The sequence below is a fragment of the Merops nubicus genome, unplaced genomic scaffold, assembly GCF_000691845.1.
Source record: "Merops nubicus isolate BGI_N331 unplaced genomic scaffold, ASM69184v1 scaffold1875, whole genome shotgun sequence".
Taxonomy (NCBI): Eukaryota; Metazoa; Chordata; class Aves; order Coraciiformes; family Meropidae; genus Merops; species Merops nubicus.
Genome location: NW_008611413.1, coordinates 1266 through 27149, shown reverse-complemented (window position 1 = coordinate 27149; position 25884 = coordinate 1266). Strand labels below are relative to the sequence as shown.

The 25884-nt window shown below is 36.6% G+C and overlaps 1 protein-coding gene across 1 annotated transcript in view; it reads left to right on the top strand.

The window, feature by feature from the left end:
• Window positions 1-25604, top strand: part of FRYL (FRY-like) — a gene marked incomplete at its 3' end in the record, with an annotated part of 57616 nt that extends 32012 nt beyond the window's left edge. Inside the window, exons 14-36 of the mRNA XM_008941197.1 lie at window positions 1352-1438; window positions 2063-2234; window positions 2942-3074; window positions 3324-3431; window positions 4774-5011; window positions 5639-5824; window positions 5920-6006; window positions 6817-7085; window positions 7501-7696; window positions 8618-8742; window positions 11646-11703; window positions 13280-13371; window positions 15599-15771; window positions 16237-16397; window positions 16892-17002; window positions 17940-18094; window positions 18339-18438; window positions 19410-19578; window positions 20330-20583; window positions 21444-21584; window positions 23093-23261; window positions 24017-24101; window positions 25499-25604. Coding sequence (XP_008939445.1) covers window positions 1352-1438; window positions 2063-2234; window positions 2942-3074; window positions 3324-3431; window positions 4774-5011; window positions 5639-5824; window positions 5920-6006; window positions 6817-7085; window positions 7501-7696; window positions 8618-8742; window positions 11646-11703; window positions 13280-13371; window positions 15599-15771; window positions 16237-16397; window positions 16892-17002; window positions 17940-18094; window positions 18339-18438; window positions 19410-19578; window positions 20330-20583; window positions 21444-21584; window positions 23093-23261; window positions 24017-24101; window positions 25499-25604 — 3375 coding nt within the window. The remainder of the gene's footprint in view (window positions 1-1351; window positions 1439-2062; window positions 2235-2941; window positions 3075-3323; window positions 3432-4773; window positions 5012-5638; window positions 5825-5919; window positions 6007-6816; window positions 7086-7500; window positions 7697-8617; window positions 8743-11645; window positions 11704-13279; window positions 13372-15598; window positions 15772-16236; window positions 16398-16891; window positions 17003-17939; window positions 18095-18338; window positions 18439-19409; window positions 19579-20329; window positions 20584-21443; window positions 21585-23092; window positions 23262-24016; window positions 24102-25498) is intronic.
• Window positions 25605-25884: the final 280 nt, after the last annotated feature.

Here is a 25884-nt window from a genome sequence, read left to right as displayed (position 1 = left end):
ATTAATTTGTGGGTCTTGAGGGAATCAGTGGATAAAGTTGCTAAGCCACTTTCCATCATGTTCGAAAAGTCACAGCAGTCTGGAGAAGTTCCCAATAACTGGAAAACGGGAAACATAACCCCCATTTTCAAAAAGGGAAGAAAGGAAGATCCAGGCAACTGCAGGGCAGTCAGTCCTACCTTTGTGCCTGGCAAGACCATGGAGCAGGTCCTCCTGAAGGCTCTGCTAAGGCACATGGAAGATGAGGTGATTGCTGGCAACCAACATGGCTTCACTAAAACCAAATTGTGCCTGACAAATATGGTAGCCTTTTGCAATGGAGTTATAGCATCCATGGATAAGGGAAGAACAACTGACATCATCTGCCTGGACTTGGGCAAGGAACTTGACACTGTTCTGCACGACACCCTGGTCTCTAAATCAAAGAGACATGGATTTGATGGATGGACCATTGAAATTAGCTGATTGGTCACACTCTTAACAGTTGTTGTCAACCACTCAGTGCCCAAATAGAGACCAGTGGCAAGTGGTGTTCCTCAGGGATCAGTACTGGGACCACTGGTGCTTAACATCTTTGTTGATAACATAGACAGTGGCATTGAGTGCACCCTCTGCAAGTTTCCAGCCAACACCAAGCTGTGTGGTGCAGTTGACACACTGAAGGGAAGGGAGGCCATCCAGAGGGACCTTGACAGGCTGGAGAGGTGTGCCCATGCCAGCCTCCTGAAGTTCAAAAGGGCCAAGTGCAAGGCCCGACAGCTGGGGTTGGGGCAGTCCTAAGCACAAATACAGGCTGGGTAGAGTATGGATTGAGAGCAGTCCTGAGGAGATTGGGGGTGCTGGTTGGTTAGAAGGTCAAGATGAGCCAACAATGTGTAATTACAGCCCGGAAAGCCAGCTGTATCCTGGGCTGCATCAAAAGAAGCATGGCCAACAGGTTGAGGGTGGCAGTTCTACTATTGACAAAGTTATTTTACTTGAACTTCAGTAAGTGGTGTGTATGAACATTATTAATATTTACATTTGTGTAATTATTTTTTTTTACTAATTTTTAGTTATCTAAAATAGTTCAGCTTGTTTGTAGAAATATGTTTGAACCGAGCAGAATTGTGTGGGAATTTTTTTAGGAGAAATGGTTCAGCCATACCAGGGGATGAGCTATATTGAATTGTAATATATTTTTAAAAGAACATTAAGTCATAAAAAAGTCATAAGGAAAAAGGAATATTTTTAAAACTTTATTTTAAAAAACTTTTAAGATGTAATACCCAGCACCTGTGTAAAGACAAGAAATTAAACTATGTATATTAACAGAAAAGAGTTTATCATATCTGTTTGTTTTCCTTTATAGGAACGTTTGGATTTTGCAATGAAAGAAATAATATTTGATCTTCTTAGTGTTGGAAAATCACCTAAAACCTTCACTATTAATCCAGAGGTAAAAAAGGCTCATTACCTGCATGCAGCAAGAGCAGGCCATTGGGAGATTTTTGAGGGGAAAGTGGTTAACTCTTTTGGAGCCAAAATGAAAGCAGATTAATGAATGTTTGAAGGAGTGGTCTGCTAAAACTAAAGTAGTTGTAGTCAGGCACAATTGCTGTTTCATTTCTGGTGAGTAAGCTAGCAGCTCATTTCCACAATAATTTCAGTAAGTGTGTGTGGATTTTTGTTACAGTATAACTGTAAGGCCTTTTTTCAGGGAAGTCATACCTAGCTCTTATGGTTCAAGGACAAATCTAACAGATGAGATACTTAGGCTGTGTCTGTCTTCAGTATGTCGTTCTTGAGATTCATCTTAAGTCTTTAGTGCTCTGTACTATAAAATATTCATTATTAGCCTGTGCCAGGTCAGTTAACTGCAATCAGAGTTTCAAGGAGGCACTGAAGGCTTGAACTTTATTCTTGCTACTTTCATTACCTTAATAATGTAACAAATAGTGCCTGTCCCACTGGAACCATCCTGATGCCTATTTAAAGAGAGGGAAAATGCAATCCATGTTTTGCCTCATCTGTGTTACTTTATTATTTCTGTGGTTTTCTCTTTCCTTTTTTGCTATTGAAGAGAATGAATATCGGCCTCAGAGTCTTCCTTGTTATAGCAGACAGCTTGCAGCAGAAAGATGGTGAACCACCAATGCCAACAACAGGGGTTGTCCTTCCCTCAGGAAATACTCTGCGTGTGAAGAAAATTTTTCTTAATAAAACGCTGACGGATGAGGAAGCAAAAGTTATAGGTATCTTGTATTCTTTTCTAAGTTGGCATTCCAGTATGTCTGTTTATATGTTCTCTATTATTCTCAAGCAGTACATTTGTGTACTTTTATTTCTGTATTTATTTTAATTGCTACTGAGAATCTGATGATGGTCTGTTTTATCAGAATTGATTTCTGCTAGACAATATTGACCTTCTGCTGTCCAAGACCAAATCCATGGCTTTTTTTTTTTAAAGTGTTTTGTGCTGCTGAATTAGCATAAAGAAGCTGAGCCTGAGTGCAATTGGTGTGGTAAATAACATGGCAGGTTTTGTTCCCTTGATGTCACTCTGAAATCTCCCCAATGTCTCACAGCTGAAGTAGAGTAAGACAATTTTGATCCCTGTGCTTTACTCATCTTCTCTGGATGAGGTGGTTGTCTCTAAAGCACTGTTTCAACGTGTAAAATTTAAACTAGAACTAAAATACTCAGAATTGGGGAAACAGAAGAGCAACTAGTGACTGCTTTGTTGTTTATGTTCTTTCTGAAAGAAACTTCTAATTTCATATTATACCTCCTACTGTTCATTTAACATGCATTTCTTTTGACATTTAAACTGCGTTTCATGTCATCTTTTGTCAAAGAAGAAATTTGTCCTAAGCTGAAGAAGTGGCAAATCTTTTAATAAAAATGTGAAAATTAAATTAGAATAAATGAGAGAGGTGATCAGAACTCTTTGGCTTTTCAGGAATGTCCATATACTACCCTCAAGTCAGAAAAGCACTAGATAGCATTCTTAGGCATTTGGACAAAGAAGTTGGAAGGCCCATGTGCATGACTAGTGTGCAGATGTCCAATAAAGAACCTGAAGACATGATTACGTACGTACTGAATTTTCACTGTATTTTCATTGACACACATTTGTTGTATTATTTTTATGCTGCAATATTGTGGATAACATCGTTAATGCATTACAGTGGTTGGCTTTTTACTTGACTATTAAATAAATGCTAATTTCATTAATTAATGATAAAACTTTTGTTACCTCCTTAGTTTTTGATATGAAATTGAAAATACTTGTGATGTGCTGAAATAGATTTTTCTCTTGTTTTGTTGGTTATAAATTGTAGGGGTGAAAGAAAACCTAAGATAGATCTATTCAGAACTTGTATTGCTGCTATCCCAAGACTGATTCCAGATGGCATGAGCAGGACTGACCTCATTGAATTGCTTGCAAGGTAAGGGAAATGGAGTGATGCTCTTGGTGGATGTCCCTTTTTAAATGCTGTGTGTGTAGGACTTTGTCAGTGCACTATGTAATATAAGTCCGCTGCATACAAAATCCATTCTTCCTGTCCCTGCTGATGTGCTGCAGTTGGTCAAGTGTTAGTGGCCAGAGTAGCAGGAGGTAAATTTATCCTGAGGATGTTGAATTTATTTTTAGAGAAAAGTTTTTGAAAGTAAGAAATTATTTCTATTGCTTTGTTTTTTGAACTGGTCTTATCTTTTAGTTACTACTATCATAGTTCCCCCCACACCCCATTTTGTTTGGGTTTTTTAAAAATTTTTTCTTCTTATTGCTAGTACTGTAAATTGTCATAAAGGCATTCTTGTTTGTCGTTACCAAAATGTGAGACAGGTGCTTACAGGAAACTTTTTTTTTTTCCTTATTCTCTACTAATCCTACTTCCTTTTTCCCCTTTTTTTATCCAAACCTATCCATATTCTTCCATCTGTTATCTCAGTTTAAATTGCATGTGCCTTATGAATACTGATAAGTTGTTGAGACAACAGGACAGCCAATGTTTGCAGATGGTTGAACTGAGCATTCAGTGAGAATTTGTAATTGTGGTACATGCAGACAGTCTGTACATATTCCTAGAGTGATAAACCACCTGCTTTTTAAGATTTTTAATGTAAGAATGGTCTTGGTCCAGGAATACACAGTAGCTTTTTGCTTTGAAATTATAAATTCACTTGCATAAAATGTGTTGTTATATATACTAAAACATTAGTAATAATGTGAGCGAATAATATTTTTCTAACACTTGAGTGTCAAAAATCACACAAAAGACTCACAGTATTAAGTAATAATAGAATACTGAAAAAGCTTCTTCTACCATAGCAGACTGAGACGTTTTTAAGTATATATGCAAAGGGCCTTTTTTGGTGAGTTTTCTCTTGCATCCAAAGTAAAATAGCTTTACCTGCAAAAAGAATGTTCTTTTCAATTTCAGTTTGAAGAAAATAATACATACATCACAAGGTGCCTGCCTACTGAGCTTTAAGTGGATTACTCAGATGCATGCAGAGATGTGTCTATGTGAAAGACTTCACCATCTCTCTTGAAAATTATTAGTTTATATTAAGTTTGGTGAAATCTTGCAGTCTTTTGCTATAGTAATATCACCTTCTACTAGCAGCCACTTTCAGATGGATTCAGTGCAGGAAATGCATCTCTGTGGATATATTCTCTATTGTACAGTTAAAAAGGAAGAGTTAACACCCAACTTTATTTTATAAAAGCTGGTTAAGAGTGTGCCAATCGAGGGTGATGATACTGGTATTTTCTCTAAACAGGCTGACAATTCATATGGATGAAGAACTTCGTGCCTTGGCTTTCAATACTCTCCAAGCATTAATGCTTGATTTTCCAGATTGGCGGGAAGATGTACTTTCAGGATTTGTATATTTTATTGTGCGTGAAGTGACTGATGTCCACCCAACCCTTCTTGACAATGCAGTAAAAATGCTAGTGCAGCTCATAAATCAGTGGAAACAAGCAGCCCAAATGCACAATAAAAACCAAGAGTCTCAGGTATTTCTGACTAAGGTCCTTTGATATTAAAATGTGGTTTGAATCTACATGCAATTTTGTTAGTAAGCTTTATTGGTTAAGTAGTAACAACTCAGCTTACTTTCTTAAAGTGCATGACAATCTTTAGGCTATTATTTTAAATCAGCTTTTTTTCCAAAAAATTACTTTAATATTATTAAGCATTACCTAAACACTAATTCATGGCCACATTTTTACTTACGTCAAAAGCCATCATGTGTAACTGGAACTATTAAGCAGGAGTGGTTGAACAGTAGAACAGCACCATTTTTCACTAGCAAACAGAAAGGGTTCAGATAATTCAATTTTATACAGTCCTATGTTTAAGAATATTATTTATTTATTATTTTACTTTCACTGCAGCATCGTGATGAGAAAGTGAAATGAGAAAGATTATTGTGATATTTGTGTGGACCGCATTCAGAAAGATAATTAAAAAAAACAAAAGTAGCTGATGCTATGTCATTCTCATAATGCAGAATTTGACCAGTAGTCAAACAAGACCTAAATACTTTATGATTAATTCTGCCATTGCCAGTAATGGAGCTATAGCTTGGTTGTTTTCACTTTTTTTCTTAATTTGCTTAACTTCTGTGATCTTTTTCTTAGCGTGGGGTATCCAATGGGGCTGCCCATACCCTTCCTCTGGAGAGGACTCTTTATTCAAGTGTATTTCACGTAGTGGAAGGCTTTGCTTTGGTCATCCTTTGCAGCACAAGGCCTGCCACTAGGAGGTTAGCTGTCAGCGTTCTCAGAGAAATAAGGGCCTTGTTCACACTTCTAGAAGTTTCTAAGGTAAGAGTTGATAACCCATTCTTGTGACTGCGTAATGAAATTGCTTTTATCTTGACTTTCCTTGAGCTTTTTATGCTTTGTTTTGTCTTTTGTAGACTGATGACGAGTTGGCTATAGATGTAATGGACAGACTAAGTGCTACTATCCTGGAGAGTTTCATACATCTCACTGGGGCTGACCAGGTAGGAGAGTTTTTATGTTAAGTTGGATGTAACATGAGGTAATCCTGCAAAACTGTCGACATAAACTGTATAAAATGATTGTGTCACTATGTTTGTGGTAACTTTATCAACAATTTATCACCTTAAAAAAAATTATCAAGCAATAAAACTCAAATAAACAGTAAAAAACCCAAGCTCAAAAAACTTTGAGGAATGTTGTGAGGATGACATGACCACTGTAAGCTTTCTGATCAATAGTGTGTCATTATGACTATTATATACACATAGAGAGCAATATCTATATCTACTTTTTCTCATCTTGCTCATAGATTACAATTTCTTTGAAGCAAAGACCACTGCTTTTTCTGCAGCGATACAGTGTTTTTAACAGCCTATGTGTCTTTATTTGAGATAAAAGCTATAATAACTATCAATAAATAACTACTGAACTCCATATTTATGTATTTATCATTAAGTATCAAAGAAAAACTTTTCTGATTTTATGTTTAAGAAACAAGTTGGAATCCAGTAGTAAGGTTTGTAGAGTCCCGAATCTTACGGAAGAATTAATTCATCGTGAGTAAAAGGGTATTCTCTAGAATCTGTTATTTTCTGATCTACAGTTCCTTCCAAACCAGCATGTTTATATAACTGTCTATGTTAGAAACTTCTGTTTAAAAAAAAAAAAAAAAAATTAAATAATGTGTTTTATTTATTCCAAATGTGGTTTTGATACCAGTACTTTATTAGGTATTTAACAATGAAGAAATTGTTGCCCAATATACGTGGGTATTAAATATTGCCTTGTTCTCTTTTTTTTTATGCAAACAGACTACTTTACTGTACTGTCCCAGTTCAATAGATTTACAGACTCTGGCTGACTGGAATTCCTCACCAATCAGCCACCAGTTTGATGTGGTCAGTCCATCACATATATGGATATTTGCACATGTAACTCAAGGCCAAGATCCGTGGATTATAAGCCTCTCAAGTTTTATGAAACAGGAAAATCTTCCAAAACACTGCCCAACAGCTGTAAGCTATGCTTGGACGTTTGCTTATACCAGACTCCAAATGCTGTCTCCACAAGTAGATATAAAGTAAGTTAATTTCTAAAGTAAATGCAGCGTTTCATATTGGGTATTCTTTCAAGATTTTCAGTGAGGTGATATACAGACTGTTAATATTTTCTCTGGGTTTAATTCAGCTTTCTATAACAAATTTAAGCTATTGTATCTGGAAAAAAAAGTTACGTGCTATAAAGATTAATTCATACCTTCAGCAATAATTCATACCTTCAGTTCAACAGATTCAACTATAAAAGCAAACATTATTGATGCGTAGGCCTATACTGAACAATTTTTTCTGAGTTTACCACTTCAACAATTTTGAAAGCAATGGCATATACCTAATTGAAAAATAAATTCTGTAGAAAAAGTGAAACCTGATAAGCTTGATTTGCTATACTGAGCTGTTTTTTTTTTCTTTCTTTTTTTTTTTTCTTTTTTTCAATAGCAGCCCTATTAATGCAAAAAAAGTGAATACTACTACAAGCAGTGACTCCTATATTGGGCTCTGGAGAAACTACCTGATTCTTTGCTGCAGTGCAGCATCTTCTTCAAACTCCTCCACCTCCACAGGTTCTGTGAGATGTTCCCCTCCTGAGACGCTGGCGTCCACTCCTGACAGTGGTTATAGCATTGATTCAAGAGTAGGTTTTTCTAATACTTACTGTGAATAAGTCTAGATGTTATTGGAAGTAGAAACACTTGAGGCTTATAATAACTATAATAATTCTTAGAAACTGATGCAATTTTTCTGAAAACATGTTTTAGTATATATTGGTTTCATTTTTTTTTTTTAGGATAAAGCTTCTGTTTGCTTCTTCCATTCAGTGCTGTAGAGGCTTTTCTGCTTGTGTTTTTTAAGGGAAAATATAAACATGTCATGAAAATATTAACCCAGTCTCAAAGTCTTATCTAGTGGTTATGAGGAAATGTTTTCTTAATTGTTAATGGGAGTGGGGATTGCTGTCAGTAGAATTCTGCAATTCTGAGCAGATAGCCTCTCACTTCAGTAACTGAAACAGTGACCTATTCAGGCATGATGTACCTTGTTCTATTTTTCCCAACCACAGTTAGTTTTCTGTATGCTTTAGTTTATATCACCTGCAGACTTCCCCTCTCCCCCAGAACCCTCCCTTTTCCTTTTTGGCTTCCTGTAGAAGGTACAGTAGAGAACATAACTCATGGGCTATACAGCAGATTTCTGGCAGAAGTAGTCTATTCCACATGTTAACTACCAAGATCCTTTCCCTAAATCTGAGAAACTGTAGACTTGAAAGCTTTATCTTTGAGAGCCACAATAGAGTCTAAGGAGTTGGACACCAGAAATCTGCTTCCTCTAAGTAGGGCAGATACAATAAACATGCATTTAGAGCAAAAGTAGTAAATACTACTTTACTATTTCAGAAAGTCTTTTCTACATCACAAATTAAAAAAAAAAAAAAATTGTATAATTTTAAGTCACTGATCAGTATATGAAAACTAAAATTACAGCATTTGATTTAATGTCACGCCAATTGATTGTTTGGTAATTTCTTCATTCTCTTTTACTTTGGTTTTCTTCTTAGATCATTGGCATTCCATCCCCTTCCTCCCTGTTTAAGCACATAGTTCCAATGATGCGCTCTGAGAGCATGGAAATTACAGAATCCCTTGTGCTGGGACTTGGCAGGACCAACCCAGGAGCTTTTAGGTAACTATTGCTTCATTTGGTTTTGTGCCAATTGATTACAAAGCTGGGAAATCAGCTCAGAAAAAGAGATTTGCTTATTTTTTCTATTAAGAATTTTAACAGCTGTGAAAACTGATTACCATTGTCTTTTCTAGGATTTAGTGGTGCTGATAAATATTGTTAGAGATTGAAATAATTTTATGCAGAGGTCAAGTCTGCATAAAGAAAAAGAAGGTAGTTGAAACAGTAAACAGGTGCCTTTTGTTGATACTAAAGGCTGCCCTTATATGAAATAACAGGCTGTGGATTATTAACATATGAAATATTATAATCTTGTTTGCAAAAATTACTGAACTCTGCTTATTGGTTTTGGCAACAAACATGTTTCTGAGCTCTTTGTGTGTAAGATTTTTGTAATTGTATTCTAAGAAGAGATTTTTTTTTTTTTTTTTATCAAGCTGAAAAAACTTTCCAGTTACAACTGTTTTCTGACTAGTGCTGAAGCCTCTGAAATTTCTGTCACACTTCCCTCCCCCTTTTTCTTTTCATTGAGTAAACTTCCTGCAACTTCATAACTAATAGACCTTTCTTACACATTGTACTGATGACAAATATCCCTGTGGGTTAGTTTGAGCACTGGTAGTTGTTATCTACTGTAGCAGAATTAAATCTGTGTCAAGTCACTTGTTCTGTCAGTTTAATTTCATATATCATGTTCAGAATATCTGGATTCAGTTCATAATCCAAAAATTTTGATTACCTTATTGTGACAAGTCTTTATATAAATGTGGAATTCAGAATGGCCTATCAAGCCATCATGGCATCCCTGCCTCTTCTGCTGACAGCTTGCAGAAATTGACTAGGAAATAACAGGCAGACCAGCAGCCAGACTCCTCCCTCTGCTACCACATCACACACCAGAGATTCAAAGTGCCACACAACCAGAGGGAGGAACAAGTTGATGCACTCACTCACTGTGAAGGACGTGAAGAAGGGAGCAAGCTGGCCAAGGAGCCAGGCCATGGGAGATGGAACTGGCCAGATGATGAGTCCAATCAAGCAGTAGTTTCCCAGATAGAGACTCATTCTTCTCCCCACCATCCTGGGAACTCCAATTAGTATGTACAGTCAGGGAACCTTTCCAACAACCAGAACCCTCACACAGCTCATGCACTGTGTAGGCAAACCTCCCAACTCCACTGCAATCGGAGCTCATATAGAGGTGGCTTTTTGCCCCACCTCCAAGTTACTGTGGAAAACAGGGGCACCTGGTGGTGATCTACTAATCAGTTGCCACCCACCGCTGGCCAGACCCTGGGTGAAAACCAGTCAGGAGGGTCTTTCTTGCCTGGTTGTGGACATCCATATCCCCACCCTCTTTCAGGGCTGGGGCTTTAAACCCCAGCACTTGAAATTTACTTTTCTTCAGATCCTAATGTACTGTACTGTTGATGTGTGTTACAAATCCACTGAGGTTTACCAGCTCTATGCTAGGAAGCCATGAGATTTCAAGTGCGTCTCTCTGCTGTCTTCAACTGACAGCTCTCTCCTGATTGAGGATGGATGGAGAGGGAGAATATCTGAGGGGAAAAAAACTTCCTGTGAAGGGTGGTCAGCATCAGATGTTCTCTGACAGGTGTCAGCCTCTTATAATAGAGAGTTATGAAGTTGTGCCCTGCTATAGCAAACAACTCGGCTTCTTCAGAAGAAACCAAGGATCCACTTAACACTCTTGATTTTGAATGAGATGCTTCTCTCCAATCACTCATGACCCATATTATGGCAGATGAGGAGCCAAAGTTGTATTTGAAACCATAATGCCAAGTACTCAGTTACACTATTGTATTTTGCTCCTTTGATAATCTTCTAATTTTATATCTTATCTGACTTTACACTCCTACTAGGAGTAAAGCTTTTTTTCTCTGTCCAGTGTGCATACTCACAGCAGGTGCTAGCTGTAGCCCAGCCTACACTATTGTAGCTCTGCGTGGATTTGTTATTTTGTTTTTTTCTTAAGCACTTTACCATGCTTAAGGCTCATGTAATTCAGTGCACTGCAGAAGTTTTTGCAGCTTCCTGATCACCTGGACCTATTCTCTGGGGAACCACTGAATGATGCAGCAGAGGGGACAGTCATTTACCATGAAAACTTGAAGAGGGTTATGCTTTTGACACGGCTGAATTGCAATAGCTCAGGAAGTAGAAAAAAATGTGTCACACACCAACAAACCTGAAGTGGAGGTGGCAGTTACTTATGTTAACAAATATTAAGGTAAAACCCATATGTTTTTACCTTGGTATTTTGTCTACACAGATCCATACTACTGCTCTCCTTCCCCTTTCCTTGCCTTCTTTTTGGAGTCGTTAAGAGAGTCTTAGATTGGCAGAAGGAACTGAGGAGTAATAAAGTCTGTGGAGCTTCAAAACAAATAGGGAATGTAACCAAAGCGTGCTGTTTTCAGTTCCCATAGAGACTACTCTGACTTCTGTCAGCATAATGTTATCTGCCTTAAAGAAACAATCCTTATTAACAGCTAAATGCATCAGGACAACTGAAAGAGCATTGTATGATAAGTGCCCAACATCTTTTTTTCTTTGCTAATAGTGTCTATTTGTATCATAAGGCTTTCTTAAAGCCTGAACATGAAAATAAATGAAAACCATCTGTGATGCCATAATACTTGGTGTATGCAAAATTTGTGGTAATTGAGACATCAGTGTGGTAGTCTGTCTTTACATTAGGAGAACATCTTTCTAGGAAACATCTCTTAAATGCTGATTTGTTTCAGAAGGCTACAGGTAAAGAAGGAAAACCTGAGAGTGCCTTTACTTATAATATAATACTTGCTGTGAAACACCTTTCAGTTGAGTTGTTGGTGTAATGGTTGTTTCTATCCCTTTGATTTTTTTCTCTCTCAATTCAGGGAACTAATAGAAGAATTACATCCTATAATTAAGGAAGCACTTGAAAGAAGGCCAGAGGTAATTTGGTATCTTCTAATATATTCAGTACACAGTTTTAACTGTTATCTCACAAATGGTAGTAAAGACATGTTAGTTACATTCTTTCCTTTCTGCACCTGAAAACTGTCAGTATACCAGATAAAAAGGTGAGGTGTTACTTTTTAAAATGATTGTGTGGTCTTCACATTAGAAGAGCTTTGTGTTTGTTTTGAACTCTGTATTATTCCTTTATCAAAGGTTTTCTTTCAAATGATGGAAAAATTGGTTCTTTTAATTCCTTTTACCTACCCACAGTTCTATGCAGTCGTTACTTCATTGTATCATCAGTAACATACCCATAATAGTGGGTAGTAGTACCTAAGTGCTACTAAGTACTCTTGTAGAACCTAAGACATAGAATTGAGTTCTACTGCCTTCCAGTTTTGCTTGTTTTGTTTTGGTATGTTTTTCATAAAAAAGACTAAGTTCACCTGATGACTGCTCTGAGTAATCATTTTCTGATGGAGAGCATATTTTACAGTAAGGTTTAGAAGCCTCTGTAGGCATTCACAGAAATCATAATCTCTGCAAACACAAACTCAGGGATGATTACTCAGATCTTTTTGTGGTAACTGTCATGTTCATAAATTTGTAATTAAATACTGATGATGAGAAGGAACATCACTTCTGTTTCAAAATGTTACCAGGCTATAGTGTGTTTTGTCAGTCTTGCATGCAAATCATAGAATCATAGAATAATTTGGGTTGGAAAGGACCTTTAAAAGGTCATCTAGTCCAGCCCCCCTGCAGTGAGCAGGAACATCTTCAAGTAGATGAGGTTGCTCAGAGCCCCTTCCAATCTGAACTTGAATGTTGCCAGAGATGGGGCATCTACGATCCCTCTGGCAACATGTTCCAGTGTTTTACCACCCTCATTGTGAAAAATTTCTTCCTTATATCCAGTCTAGATCTACCCTCTTTTAGTTCAAAAACATCAACCCTTGTCCTGTCACAACAGGCCCTGCTAATAAGATTGTGCCCATCTTTCTTAGAAGCTCCCTTCAAATGCTGCGAGACTGCAATAATGCCTCCCTGGAGCCTTCTTTTCTTCAGACTGAGCAACCCCAACTCTCTCAGCCTTTCCTCACAGAAGAGGTGGTCCAGCTCTCTGATCATCTTTGTGGCTCTGCTCTGGACCCACTCCAATAGGCCCACATCTTCCCTGTGCTGAGGACTCCAGAGCTGGACACAGTATTTCATGTGGGGTCTCACTAGGGCCGAGCAGAGAGGCAGAATCACCTCACTCAAAATATGCAGAAAAACTGGCATTTGTGTTGCATTGTTTTATACGTTGCATTTTGCAAAAGGCGACTGATAAGAAGCATTACTTTGATAACACAGGTAGTAGCAAACCTAGTTAATCTTGGACTTGGACCAGGGAAAAAATTTCTTCATTGTCTGGCTTATTAAAATTGTTCACGATTTTAGTAACTCATCTTAAAAGGTTGTCACCCCTGGTAATTGATGGCAGTTGTAGTACAGATGCAATAATGCTTTTGTATGCCATGGCTGCTCTTCCCTTGCTTCATTTCTTTTTGTTTCCTCTGTTGAACAGAACATGAAGCGGCGCAGGCGTCGAGATATTTTACGAGTACAACTAGTACGAATATTTGAACTGTTGGCAGATGCTGGTGTCATTAGTCACAGGTAGGGGCACATTGTTTATGCTTCTGAATTAAGTCACTAGTGTTCTTGTCACCCAGTATAACAAGCATGCAGAATTCTTCAGTGAGTTTTGGTATACAACTGGATAAATAGATGTGGTTTTATAAAACCTGTCTGGCTTTCTAATCCCTTGTCAAGGTTTAGGGTCAGAGCCATCCACTTACCTATAACAGACATTCTCTGTTAACCTCTCTTCCTTCCCAAAGGGGAAGAGAAAGGGAACAAGGAAGAGAGACTTATTGATTGGAAAAGAAAACTAAAACAGCTTTAATGAAAATAACAAAATGGATTATATACAAACGTATACAAACCAATTATGACACAACCACCCCTGACGGCAGTTATGCCACTGTCACCACTGATGCTGTGGAGCAGGCACTGAACAGTCCCAGGTTGAACTCGGCTGCAGATGGGAACCAGATTCAGGAGCTGGATTCTGGAACAGGATTCAGGAGCACACGGATTGGGATCAAAGGCAGAATGGACAAAGTTTTCCTCGGATGCCTGTCCTCTCTGATTCTCCCCCAAAGTGCAGCCACTTACTTTCTGCACCACCCCTCAGTGTGGGACACAAGATTGAGCAGTGACCTTGGTCTGCATACCAGTCCTTTAGTAACATCCAGTGCATCGCTGCTAGAAGCAGACACCCTCTGCAAAAATACACTGTGAATTTCAGAAAGTGCAGTTTGCTAGAAGAGACTTAGCTGAAAAGTAAAATCACTGAACAGAAATGTCCTGGTTTGAGTTAGAACACAACTATCCCTCCTTCCCCTATGCCCTTTGTCACTGGGATCTGTATTTTATTTAAAATGTTAGTATTCCCCAGGACATTGGTTTGAACAGTATGTCATGTTCCTTCTTTTTTGTGTGTGCTCAAACTTTGCACCAGTTACTCAAATCAGGAAACAGAAGTCACAACTATGCTATAATCAGTCTGGAATTCTTCCTCACCTGGAGTCCTGATGATAGTCAGCATGTCCTATGCAGAGAAGGCTGCTGCTCATTAATGTTGTACCTTTTTCTTTCTGAGGGAGATAGAACATTTAACTGAGTTGTTTTCTTTTGTTTTTTACGTAGTTTACCCACTTACGTAGGGATACTTTGAAAGAGAACTTAAAATTCTGGGATATATTTTACAAATATCTTAGAATATTTTTTCTATGAAGGTGGAATTGTGTAAGAGCAAGCAGGCTGAGAGATGGTTAGGTTGGTTCCTCCCATTCTCTTAGACAATGATGCTTAAACGTTTATTTGTCAACCTTAGTATAATCAGTGTGAAATTCTCAATCTTTAAGCAAGCTACTACAGTATATTTCAAAACGTTGCCTCAGAAGCGTTGCTACAATGCTTACTTCCTTTTGGCATGCAGATTTTTCAAAGTAGACATTAAAATCATACTCTCCCTTCCTACTGTGTTGAGATACTCACTGATACTTAATGAGCACACATAAAATACCTCCTCATCACAATATGGACCCTGGAACTTTGTCAGCTTTTCTCTCTGAGGCCAGTCTGACTCTGGTGGAAGTTGACAAGCAGTTAAGGGCTACCATAAACCTTATCTTGTCCCTTTGGTGTGCAAGGTCTGTTTTTTAGTTGTGCTCAGTAAAATGTGGAAAGATGGTGGAGGGAGCTGGGAGAGAAGGATTCGCCCTTCTAATAATTGTTTTTCAAAGGAGAGCAGGTTTGAATAACATGCAGTTTTTAATCTCCTTATTTACTTTAGTGCAGACATCTAGCCAGATGCTAAAGCCATGAACACAGAAAATGAATATATAAAATTAATAAATTGCTGCCATCTGCTAATAGTCAATATTATGTCATGAAGTACCAAACATCCCAGAAACCTATATGGAATATAGATGTCTGTAGTCAAGAAGTAATAATTATTTTTCCTGGTTTACAAATTGTGTGGGTTGGAGGAGTGCAAGGGGATGGGTGGGGGGGTTTATTGTTGCTGGGGACAAATGTTAAAATTATGAGAATTAATTCTGTGGAAGGATGAATGACAGTGAGGCTTGATGATTAGTTTGCTTTCATTGGAGCTTTTTATGTATTGCTGAAATAGAAGCTGGGTGAAGAAATTACTTTGAATTAAATATTTGCAGTGATGAGGTTGTAAATTTTTTAAAGAGGGAAATAAAGGATTGTTTTCAAAAATCGTTGTATGTATTTGTTGTAATATTGGATTTTTTTTTTAAATTTTAAGTGCAAGTGGTGGCCTTGATAATGAAACACATTCCCTCAACAACACTTTGCTTGAGTATGTTGATCTAACAAGACAACTCCTAGAAGCAGAAAATGAAAAGGATTCTGATACATTGAAAGATATCCGATGCCATTTTAGTGCCTTAGTGGCAAATATAATTCAAAACGTTCCAGGTATGTAGAAATGCTTTCATAACTTCTGATAAGTGCATTTAATGTGCAGAACATTTGAGAAACCAAACAAACAAAAACTATAAAATGCCCACTTTTTCTCTGAAGTTTGAGTACTTTACTAAAAATTATTTATGCCATCACTTTTGAATGGAAGTTTAGCAGCATGAGTTTTTCAGAAGGGTTTTTGTTACTGTCTGGAAGCGTACAAGTAATTTTCTTATTTAGTAAAAGCCTTGTTGGTTGGCAGTACATTTAAATTCTCTATACCAATAAATAGCTTATTCTTGTGCAGTAGTGGTATTAAATGGGACAGTAGTAAACTTGCATCCAGCCATTATGAGGTTGAAATAAAGTGTCTTTACATCGATTTTTCCTTTTATATGAGTTGTTTGAGTATGTTTCTGTCTATCATACTTCACTTTAAAGAATGAGAGGAGTATGTCTAACTGTGTGCTTTTCTTACAGTACACCAGAGAAGAAGTGTCTTTCCACAGCAGAGTCTACGCCACAGTCTATTTATGTTGTTCAGTCATTGGGCAGGTCCTTTTAGTATCATGTTTACTCCCCTGGACAGATACAGTGATAGGAACATGCGAATAAACAGACACCAATACTGTGCATTAAAGGTATTTTAGCACTTCTTGAACTTTGGAAATAGATTACGTTGAATTTTCTAGTGCAAATTTAACATCTGGGCTTTTTGGATGTGATTTTCACATTCTTATTATCATTCATTGCTTAGGTCTTTTTCTCTTCTGCTTACATGTGTATTTATGACATTTTGGCTTTTTTCATACTCTTAACTTTTGCACTTTCTATAGGAATTTCTTAAAATTACTACTGAATGTTCAGTTCCTGTGACTTTAGTCCTCAGTTGCCTAAGGAGAAAGACTTTCATGTAAAAGTATATTAACAGTAAAATGGACATATTAAATCTTACAGTTGAGAAAAATATGGTTTGGTGATTTCTTGAATAAGATGTCAAACAGGTTTTTATTAGCTTTGGTCTTCCTCACTTGATTGAATAGAAGTTGATTTTATGATATATTGATGGACTTAATAAAAGCACTTCCTGTATCTGAGTTATTAAAATGTAGTGTTTTTCAATTGCTTTCTAAAGGCTATGTCTGCTGTACTGTGTTGTGGCCCTGTTGCAGATAACGTTGGGCTCTCATCCGATGGCTATTTGTACAAATGGCTGGATAATATTTTGGATTCACAAGATAAAAAGGTAATCCAGGCAATGTCAACATTGGTTTGCAACTAGCAACCTACGCTTTAATGAGTTTGCAGTCAGATTGGCCTAAATGCTTTAGAGTGGCTTAAGCTCAAAGCTATTCTAGTAGTGCATATTTTTGCACTGTCCTTCATACGTGCATTTATCCTGTTGAGGAAGGCAGTCCCTAATCACAGTCTGAGAACAGCTAAAGCAGAATGGGAAAGGAAAGGGTTAGGAGTAAAACGTTGTGTAGGACTTAGGAACTAAACAGCTAGGTTAACTGTAATATTAAGCAAGTCTTTTGGAAATTTAAAGGAGGTGAGATTTTGAACATGAACTCTTGTGAGACTGTAGAGTCCAATGGGAGTCCTGCAGAATTAGGAAAACCAAGTTTTACATACAAACAGTAAGGCAAGCTTTAGATTTAAAAGACAGGGCCTCCAATGCACTGATACTATGACTGCATAAAAACAGAGCTCCAGTGGGCTACGGTGATTCAAGAGGAATGTGCAAGTCTCCACATAGATCTGTTCCTTGTATCCCATTGGAGTTCCTGCACATATTTAAGTGCTATTATGTATCTGATACTTTCAGATCAGTGTTCAGCTTGTAGTAACATAAGTGAAAATAGTAAATAGCTCAAGTTTGCCTTGGAACCAAGGAAAAAAAGAAGTTGATAGAGCAATCTAGTTATTTGCTTCAATAATTTATGACTGTGTTTGCAAGTTGAACATTAAACATTTGCATAGAATTACCTGTTGTTATGTTAAGCTATGGTCTCGCTGGTTTAGATGGAATAAATTTTGTGTATTTCAGCTGGGGTTTTCTGTGGTGGTGTTTTGCTTTTTTTAAAAAAATGAAACATCCATTTCGCTATTTCATGCAATCTCAGTAAGTCAGTCTTTTTTCTATATCTATCAATATATATTCATTCTTTTCTGGAATACAGGTTCACCAGCTGGGCTGTGAAGCAGTCATGCTGCTCTTGGAACTCAACCCTGACCAGAGTAACCTCATGTACTGGGCCGTAGACCGGTGTTACACAGGTTCCAAGCGGGTAGCAGCTGGCTGTTTTAAAGCCATAGCCAACGTGTTCCAAAACAGGTACTACAGCATTTTTCTAAACTTTAAACTTCCATTTTCAAAGTGGGTTTTCATGTAAACTTGTTTTTTTTTCTTCCCCAAAAGAGAAAATATCACCCTTGTTTGTGTGCGTGTGTTACTACAGAAACTTTTCAAAATGTAGTGTTGTCTCATACCATATCCCTGTAAATTAAACTTCATTAAGTTCAAATTTTAAAAAGCCAAATGTAATTTTACATATTTCACACTTGCATTTCTTCCTTAGGGATTACCAGTGTGATACAGTGACCCTCCTGAATCTGATACTATTTAAAGCAGCTGATTCTACTAGGGCTATCTATGAAGTTGCTATGCAACTATTACAGGTTTGTAAGCTAATTTTTATTAAATTTCTTTTATGTGTATGTGGAAGTTTATCTGTTTTCATGAACTAAGCATTCAAGGCTTTTATTTTCATAATACCTTCTTTTTCAAGGATTCTTTTGGTGAATGGTATCTAGCTCCATTTGTCCAAAAGCACCTCACAGAGAAGCATATTGCTTCCTGTCCCTTTACTCTGTCTGCTGGGGTAGCAGTCAGTTTTCTGGTTTTTGCATTAATACCAAACATTTTTTCATCTATCTTTGTGGAAAGATGATAGGGAAAATCTTGTTAGCCATTTAATTTACTTTTGTATATTCCTTTCCAAGATCATTTGGGAGTAAGCTTAATCTTACAGAGAGCATTAGTATTTTAAAATAAATAATCCTGTGTGTCTCAGGCCACAGGTCTTGGAGTTTTTTTCAAAGGTTTTTGGTGTTGGCTAAATTTAACAGTAAGGTCCCCACTGAAGTTACACTCCTGTTGATATGTTAGCACTCAAGCCACCCTCCCTTTCATCCCTGTTTTCTCAGGTGAACACCACTGCTTAAGATCAGCCAAAGCTGACTTTTAAAGTGTCAAACTGCTTTAGCCTCTTAATGCTTTTCTGCCACATCAAATATTACGTTGTTCCTATCAGTGTCTCATAGATGAGCAGAAATTCATATTATTATTCGTATTGAACAAGCGTTCAATAGTATTTTACATTTTGTTGTGGAAAAATGTATTTTTATTATGGTGTTTTGTGAAAGCAGATTTCCAAAATTTGTTGCTGGAAGCTCATCAAGTGCAGTGAGTCGTAGCCAGTCTTCTAGGAAATTACCACAACGTTGGTGAATATTGTAGATGTATGGAAATATGCCTAGATAGGAAACATTAAATGAGAGAAGATACATGAATTTAAGAGGTTGTTTTATATAAAGATTTCCATTGCAGCTCTATACTTAGCTTCAAATTCTGAACATTACTGTTGTAGATCTTGGAACCAAAGATGTTCCGTTATGCTCACAAACTGGAAGTTCAGCGGACGGATGGGGTTTTGGGTCAGCCTTCTTCTTTACCACATCTGTATTCCATGTCCTATTATCAACTGTCAGAAGAATTAGCAAGGACTTACCCTGAACTAACACTTGCTATCTTCTCAGGTATGGTTTTAAAATTAAGGTAAAGTTTAAAAACTTCTTCAGGTCAAAAGCATTGTACAAAATGCGTACTTCTTATTTTTCGGTAATTAATTTATAAGTAATTCACTAAAACCAGGACAACAAGATAACACCATTGTAGTGAATAAGGAAAAGTGGACTTAGTGAGTGACAAATTTTGTTAACTTGTATTTGAAATGTATTCAAGAGGAAATGACATGAATCAAAGATACTTTTACTGACTTTCTGGTAGTCATGAAAAATCATGTTAGAGAAATAATTTGCAACTGTTTAAAAAATATATTGTTATATTGTGCTTTCTAGTGTTTTCTTATTTACTCTAGATTGCTTAAAATATAGCTGTTTTAAACAACTGCAGATTAAGAATCTCTCACACCAATTTAAAACTCTACTAGGACTAATACAAAGAAGAAAAAGCATTGAGTGCTCTTTTGCAAATTGGTACATTTTTGTGCTCTAGGTTTTCAGTTCCAACCAGTTAGAGGAATATATATATGCTTATACTAATATGGGTGCATCAACATACTGTTTGTCAGCAGTGTCTTCGGTGAGGTGTACTGAAGAATGTGGACTTTATCACTATGAAATGGAGCTAGTCAGCTAAAGCAAAAAAAATAATCTGTATCAGCATTGCTTTATGTCAATATGGTTTATTGGGCTCTTGGTTGTTGTTTTTTTTACCAAAACAATTCTCATTATTGACTCATTTTTATACCTAATTTTGGAATGGCAGAAGTCAGTCAGAGAATTCAAACAGCTCACCCAGCTGGGCGACAGGTGATGCTGCATTATCTGCTACCATGGATGAACAATATTGAGCTGGTAGACTTGAAACCTTTGCCAACCATTCGTCGGCAAGATGAAGAAGATTCTTTGAAAGACAGAGAAATCATGGTGAACAGTAGACGATGGCTACGAGGAGAAGGGTGGGGATCACCACAGGCTACAGCTATGGTTCTGAACAATCTGATGTACATGACTGCAAAGGTAAAAATCACTATTTAAGTGCTCTGTCTTGTTCCAGTGGATTGATGTGTTTAGGATGTGAGAAAATACTGTTTGGATATACTGTGTTACCAAACTTTCAAGATTTTTTGTTCATATTTGTTGAGTTGCTGATGTATATCCAAACTATAACATACATTTTGAGGTATTATGAAAAATACATAATATGCAATATAAATATTACAGTAATTGTTACATATAGTGTCAGTATATAGCTGCTGTTTTGTAATATAGATGTCTAGCTGAATAGATAATACCAAGTTACCTGTATACCTGTGGTCTCAAAGCATAGTTTAGGAGCCGATCTTGTTGCCAGAGGCTGATAGACCTTCCTCCTTCCTGTGGTAGCTACTTCAACATAGAAAAAGTAACGGTCACGTGCAGTGCTCCTGCCAGTTCGTGGTATCTTTGAATCCTGCTGATGAGAGAGCATGTTTTAAGCTACAAGTTAAAAACTTGTGGCAGCCTGTGGTCCATGGAATTTTATTAAGGATTGTCAGCAACTGGGAGAATGGATTGCTGCCAAATTTACATTATTTTTTTCTGTTAAAAAGTTGAAATAAATTAATATATCAATAAATATTTGTGTGCTTATCTAATGTCTAAAAGTACATATTATATATAAATAAAATACAGAATATGTGTTGGGTTTTTTTACAAAATATTTATAGCTAGAAAAGAAAATAGTTATTTCCAGAATGTGGAATGTTAACAAGGCAACAGCTTCTTGCAGGATTTATGTCTCCTTTTCCTAGAGCCTGTCCCACTTGGTCAATAAAAATCACTTTCAAATGCAATGTTTACTACTGGATTTTTCAGGAGATACTTATTTTGTTTTCTAGTATGGTGATGAAGTGGCATGGTCAGAGATAGAAAATGTCTGGACTACTTTGGCAGACAGCTGGCCAAAGAATTTGAAAATAATTTTGCACTTCTTGATCGGTATCTGTGGAGTGAACAGTGAACCCAGCCTTTTGCCTTACGTGAGTATGCTATGTCTATCTTTAGTGCTGTTGATATTTTTAAAAATTAGTTGTGTGTCTAGCAGCAAAGATGACCAAATGCAAAGTGTGAGGTAGGATTTCTAGTATCAAAATCTTCTCAGTTACGAGTCGTCAAAATTCAGAGTATACTAAGTGGACCATAGACCTTATTTAATGAATAAATAATAAAAAAAGGACAAGGCTACTAAAATGTCAACATGTGTCTTAGCATTTTTTGTTCCTTTGTCATAAAAAGGACACTTAAGAGTCTGAATGCTGAATTTAGTTTAATTTTATTAGGAGAATAAGATGAACAGTTCTTTTCTATGATAAAGCACACAGCAGTTTGTTCATTAGGAAGAATTACGATAGTTCTATAAGTAATATTTTCATAAGAAAACTATTAGGGGTTTTACTGATAGTTCAAAAAAACCAGATGTGAAGTAAACAATGAGGACCTATTTATTAAGTTCTTACTAAGGACAGCTTAAGTTCTTCGTTGATTTGCAATAGTTTTTGTTGCACATGAGGAAACCTAGCTTAATGTTACAGCCCAAAATCTTTGTATGTATAGTTTGAACGATGTAACAAAGTAATTCCACGAGTCGAGTGCCCTGGCTCACTTGTGTACCGTTTGTCTTTGAGTTCTGTCATAAGGATGGAAATAAATAATTGAGCAGTATTGACTCAAGAAAATGTCGGAAGAAAAAACATGAACCTATTGATGTCTAGAGTGATCACTGACTAGCAGCCATCTGCTCCTGCTTAGCCAGGACCAGTGACCAGGATTATTTTGCTGAAATACAAGATGTAGTTGAGAATCCTTAATAACTATATGGATAATAAAATATTGCTATAATTGTTAATTCTTATTGCAGTACAGGAAGGCCTTGAGCATTTTGGGAGTTAAGTGTTTCTTCTCATGCTGTAATTTATGAGTAGTCCTAAAATGGAGACAGGTAATACAGTAAAATAAAGTACCTATCATGCAATTTAGGGACAGTGTGATTATTCTCACACAACATCCTAGGCCTCCTCAGAAACAATTCTATATTTTATCAAAGCATATTTAAGGACACTGCAGGATAGTATGAGGAAAATATGATACCTGCTGGAAAAGAAATAGTGTAGAAGACAATTTCAAAGTATCAAAAAGAAGTTATATTAGAATACACTCACTCCATTGTTGATATCAGATGTTGCTAAAGCCTTTGTAAGAAAATCTTTTGCTTCTTAAAAACTGTCATTGAACTCAAAAGACTTATTTTCTTGCTCTTGTGATATGTTTATAATGCTTGCTGCCATTGGCAGCTGTGAAAGCAATTTTGTTTGCTTTTGAAACCTACAGTAAGTTTCAGGTATCCTCATTTGCAGTGCAGGTAGATAGTAATTCTAACACATTGAAGTATTCAGATCTCCTATTTTCCTTTTTTTAATCACGTCACTGCAATAAGAATTTTATTTATGTACACACTATTTTATATACATATACTCTTTTTTGCTGGCAGGTAAAGAAAGTTATTGTTTATCTGGGTAGAGATAAAACAATGCAACTACTAGAAGAGCTGGTGAGTGAACTTCAGCTTACAGATCCTGTAAGTTCAGGAGTCACACACATGGATAATCCACCATATTACCGCATTACTTCCAGTTACAAAATCCCCTCTGTCACTTCAGGTGAGAATCTACTAACTTAAACTTTTATTACTGTCAATGATAAACATGCTATTACAAATCAGTTATTATACTGTTGCTCACCTGTAAATATTCAACCAGGAGTACAGTTTCTAAAAATAAATTAAGGTACAGAGTTTCCTTTACAAGAACTACAGTTTTTGGTGTAGCCAGCGTTCTTATTGAAGAACATGTGGTAGATTCACAAAGAACAGTTTTATATTAATATACATGTTTGAGTTTGGGTTCAGATCTTGCACTGTTCATCCTCGTTATGTCACTTTAATATAAATTTAAAGAACTGGGAGAGTTGCTACAATTTTAAATTATGTGAGTTGTTATATTTTAAGTTCTGTAATAGACACAAGCTGCATCTGTAGGAATTTATTTTAAAGTATTTAAATTCACTTAGGAATTATTAGAATTAGATTTTATTTAGAAATAATTAATATAGATGAAGCATGAAATTAGGAATTATTATAAATTAGAATTCATTTAGAAATAATTAACATAGATGAAGCATAAAAAAAAAAAGAAACAGATAACTGAAAATGTAAAAAGTGTCTACCTCATGCTTCAATCTGAGAACGTGATGAAAAATGTGGGAAGAAAAGCTGTCTGGCTTTGGTGAAGCATCTTTCCAAGTGAAGCACGAAAGGCGTGCATATATTTTCCCTTTTTTCTTTTTCCGTTTTCCAATAAATTTTATTAGCTTTTATTTTTATTTGCCAATCTTGTTCGTTCTCCATAATTCACAGGTACCACTTCTAGTAGCAATACGATGGTAGCTCCCACAGATGGCAACCCTGACAGTAAACAAATAAAAGACAATATTGAAGAAAAGTAAGTATCTCCTCAAAGACCAGTTATTGGTTGAATTACAGGAGTTCCTGGTAGGTACTATAAATATTTGCATCTCAGTGGCTCCAGGTATGTCTACGTTGCAGGGACTACATGACTGTAAGTTTGATATGTTTTAAGCAACAAAACTGGAATACTGTTTAGGATTAACAGTAGCAGCATAAATGGTAATTTGAACTCAAAAGCTGTTAGAGAATCCGTAGAAATTAAGGGACCAGTCTGGGTCAGGATTTGCATTACTATAGCTATATTGTTCTTGCTGCCTAAAATAGCTACCCTTACACTGGACTGTATATGTCAACATAAGAGAAATTATACTGCAGGTGTGTATGGGTATATCGGGAGCAAAACTGGCAGATTGTTTTCCTAGCTCACCAGAAATCAACAGTGCCTATGGGTGGAAAGCAAGTTTATTCTCCCAGTGAGGATATTTGGATGTCTGGTATCTCTGGCAAAATCCCTTCCAGGTAGCTGTAAAACAAATGCTTCCCTCTTTAGTTTTTGAGCTTCTTAAGAAGACAGTAGTACCTGTGTGAAGGTGGTGGACAGCAAACAGCTGATGTAGACTTAGAGCATGGCCTCAGAGCTCAACAGTAACTGAATGTGGGCGTGCTCTCATTTTGTGTTACATGAGAGCAATATGAGATAGCTAACCTTAAAGCAAAAAGGGAGTGGGGATACTATAATCACCATGAGAAAAAGTGTGCACACATGCTGTTACTGTAGAATGGCTGTTAGAAGGTAAATTCACAAACCAGCTTATTTTGTGACAGCCTGTTTGAGAGCCTTATTAATGATATTTCCAATATAATTTCCTAATTTTTGCATATGCTGTAAGATTGTCTAACAACTGCTCAGGGTATATGCTTTTTGAAAACAGACTGTGTACAACTTGCATTTGCCAGGAGGAGAGAATTTTAGGAACTTATGTAGAAAGGGCTTGGAAATTTTGCTTTTAGCGCTCTCATTTCTCCAATTTCTTTATAGTTTATCAGATTAGTGAGGTAGGATCTTGGACTTTCTGTGTGTAGATGTATGTATGTCTGTGCCAGATAAAGTAGGGTTTCATCATTTTGCTCAAGAGTAAGAAGAACATATGTATAATGATAACAAATATTTTAATCTGCTCAAATGTTAATGAAAATGATCTAGCAGAAATGTAATTTATAGTGGATTATCTCATTGAATTTCCCTTATCTAGCATTGCTACAGGAGGTGTGTTATACAGCTGAGATGCTTTGGTGTCATACTGATTGTCCTTGTAAGATGAAATATGTTCACATAACACTTAGTTTTTCTGAAATAGTTTTACCAAGACCTTGATTATTTTTTTTGTCGCAGAGTGTCAGTTTCTAGTATTGTTTTATTTTTTCATACAGTTATGTACATCTAGACATCTACAGTGGGTTGAACAGTAACTTAAACCGCCAGCACCACCGACTAGAATCTCGCTACAGCAGCAGCTCTGGAGGATCATATGAAGAGGAAAAAAGTAATATTTTTATTTACAAATGTGTCTATGCATAGAAAACAAAATTTTCACAAGTTAGTACTTCGGATGAAGGTTGTGGAATGTGAGGAAATAGGCATTATCAGTGGCGTTTGTGTGAACCTATTAAAAAAAATTGGTTTTTTACATTCCTAGCTCTTAGTACTGATATTGAGTGGATATTGAAGCATAGATTTGATTACAATAGAACATATGAGGAAGATAATACACTTATTTTCTTTCCCTTGTCATCTGGAATGAGTTGTGAACATTTTC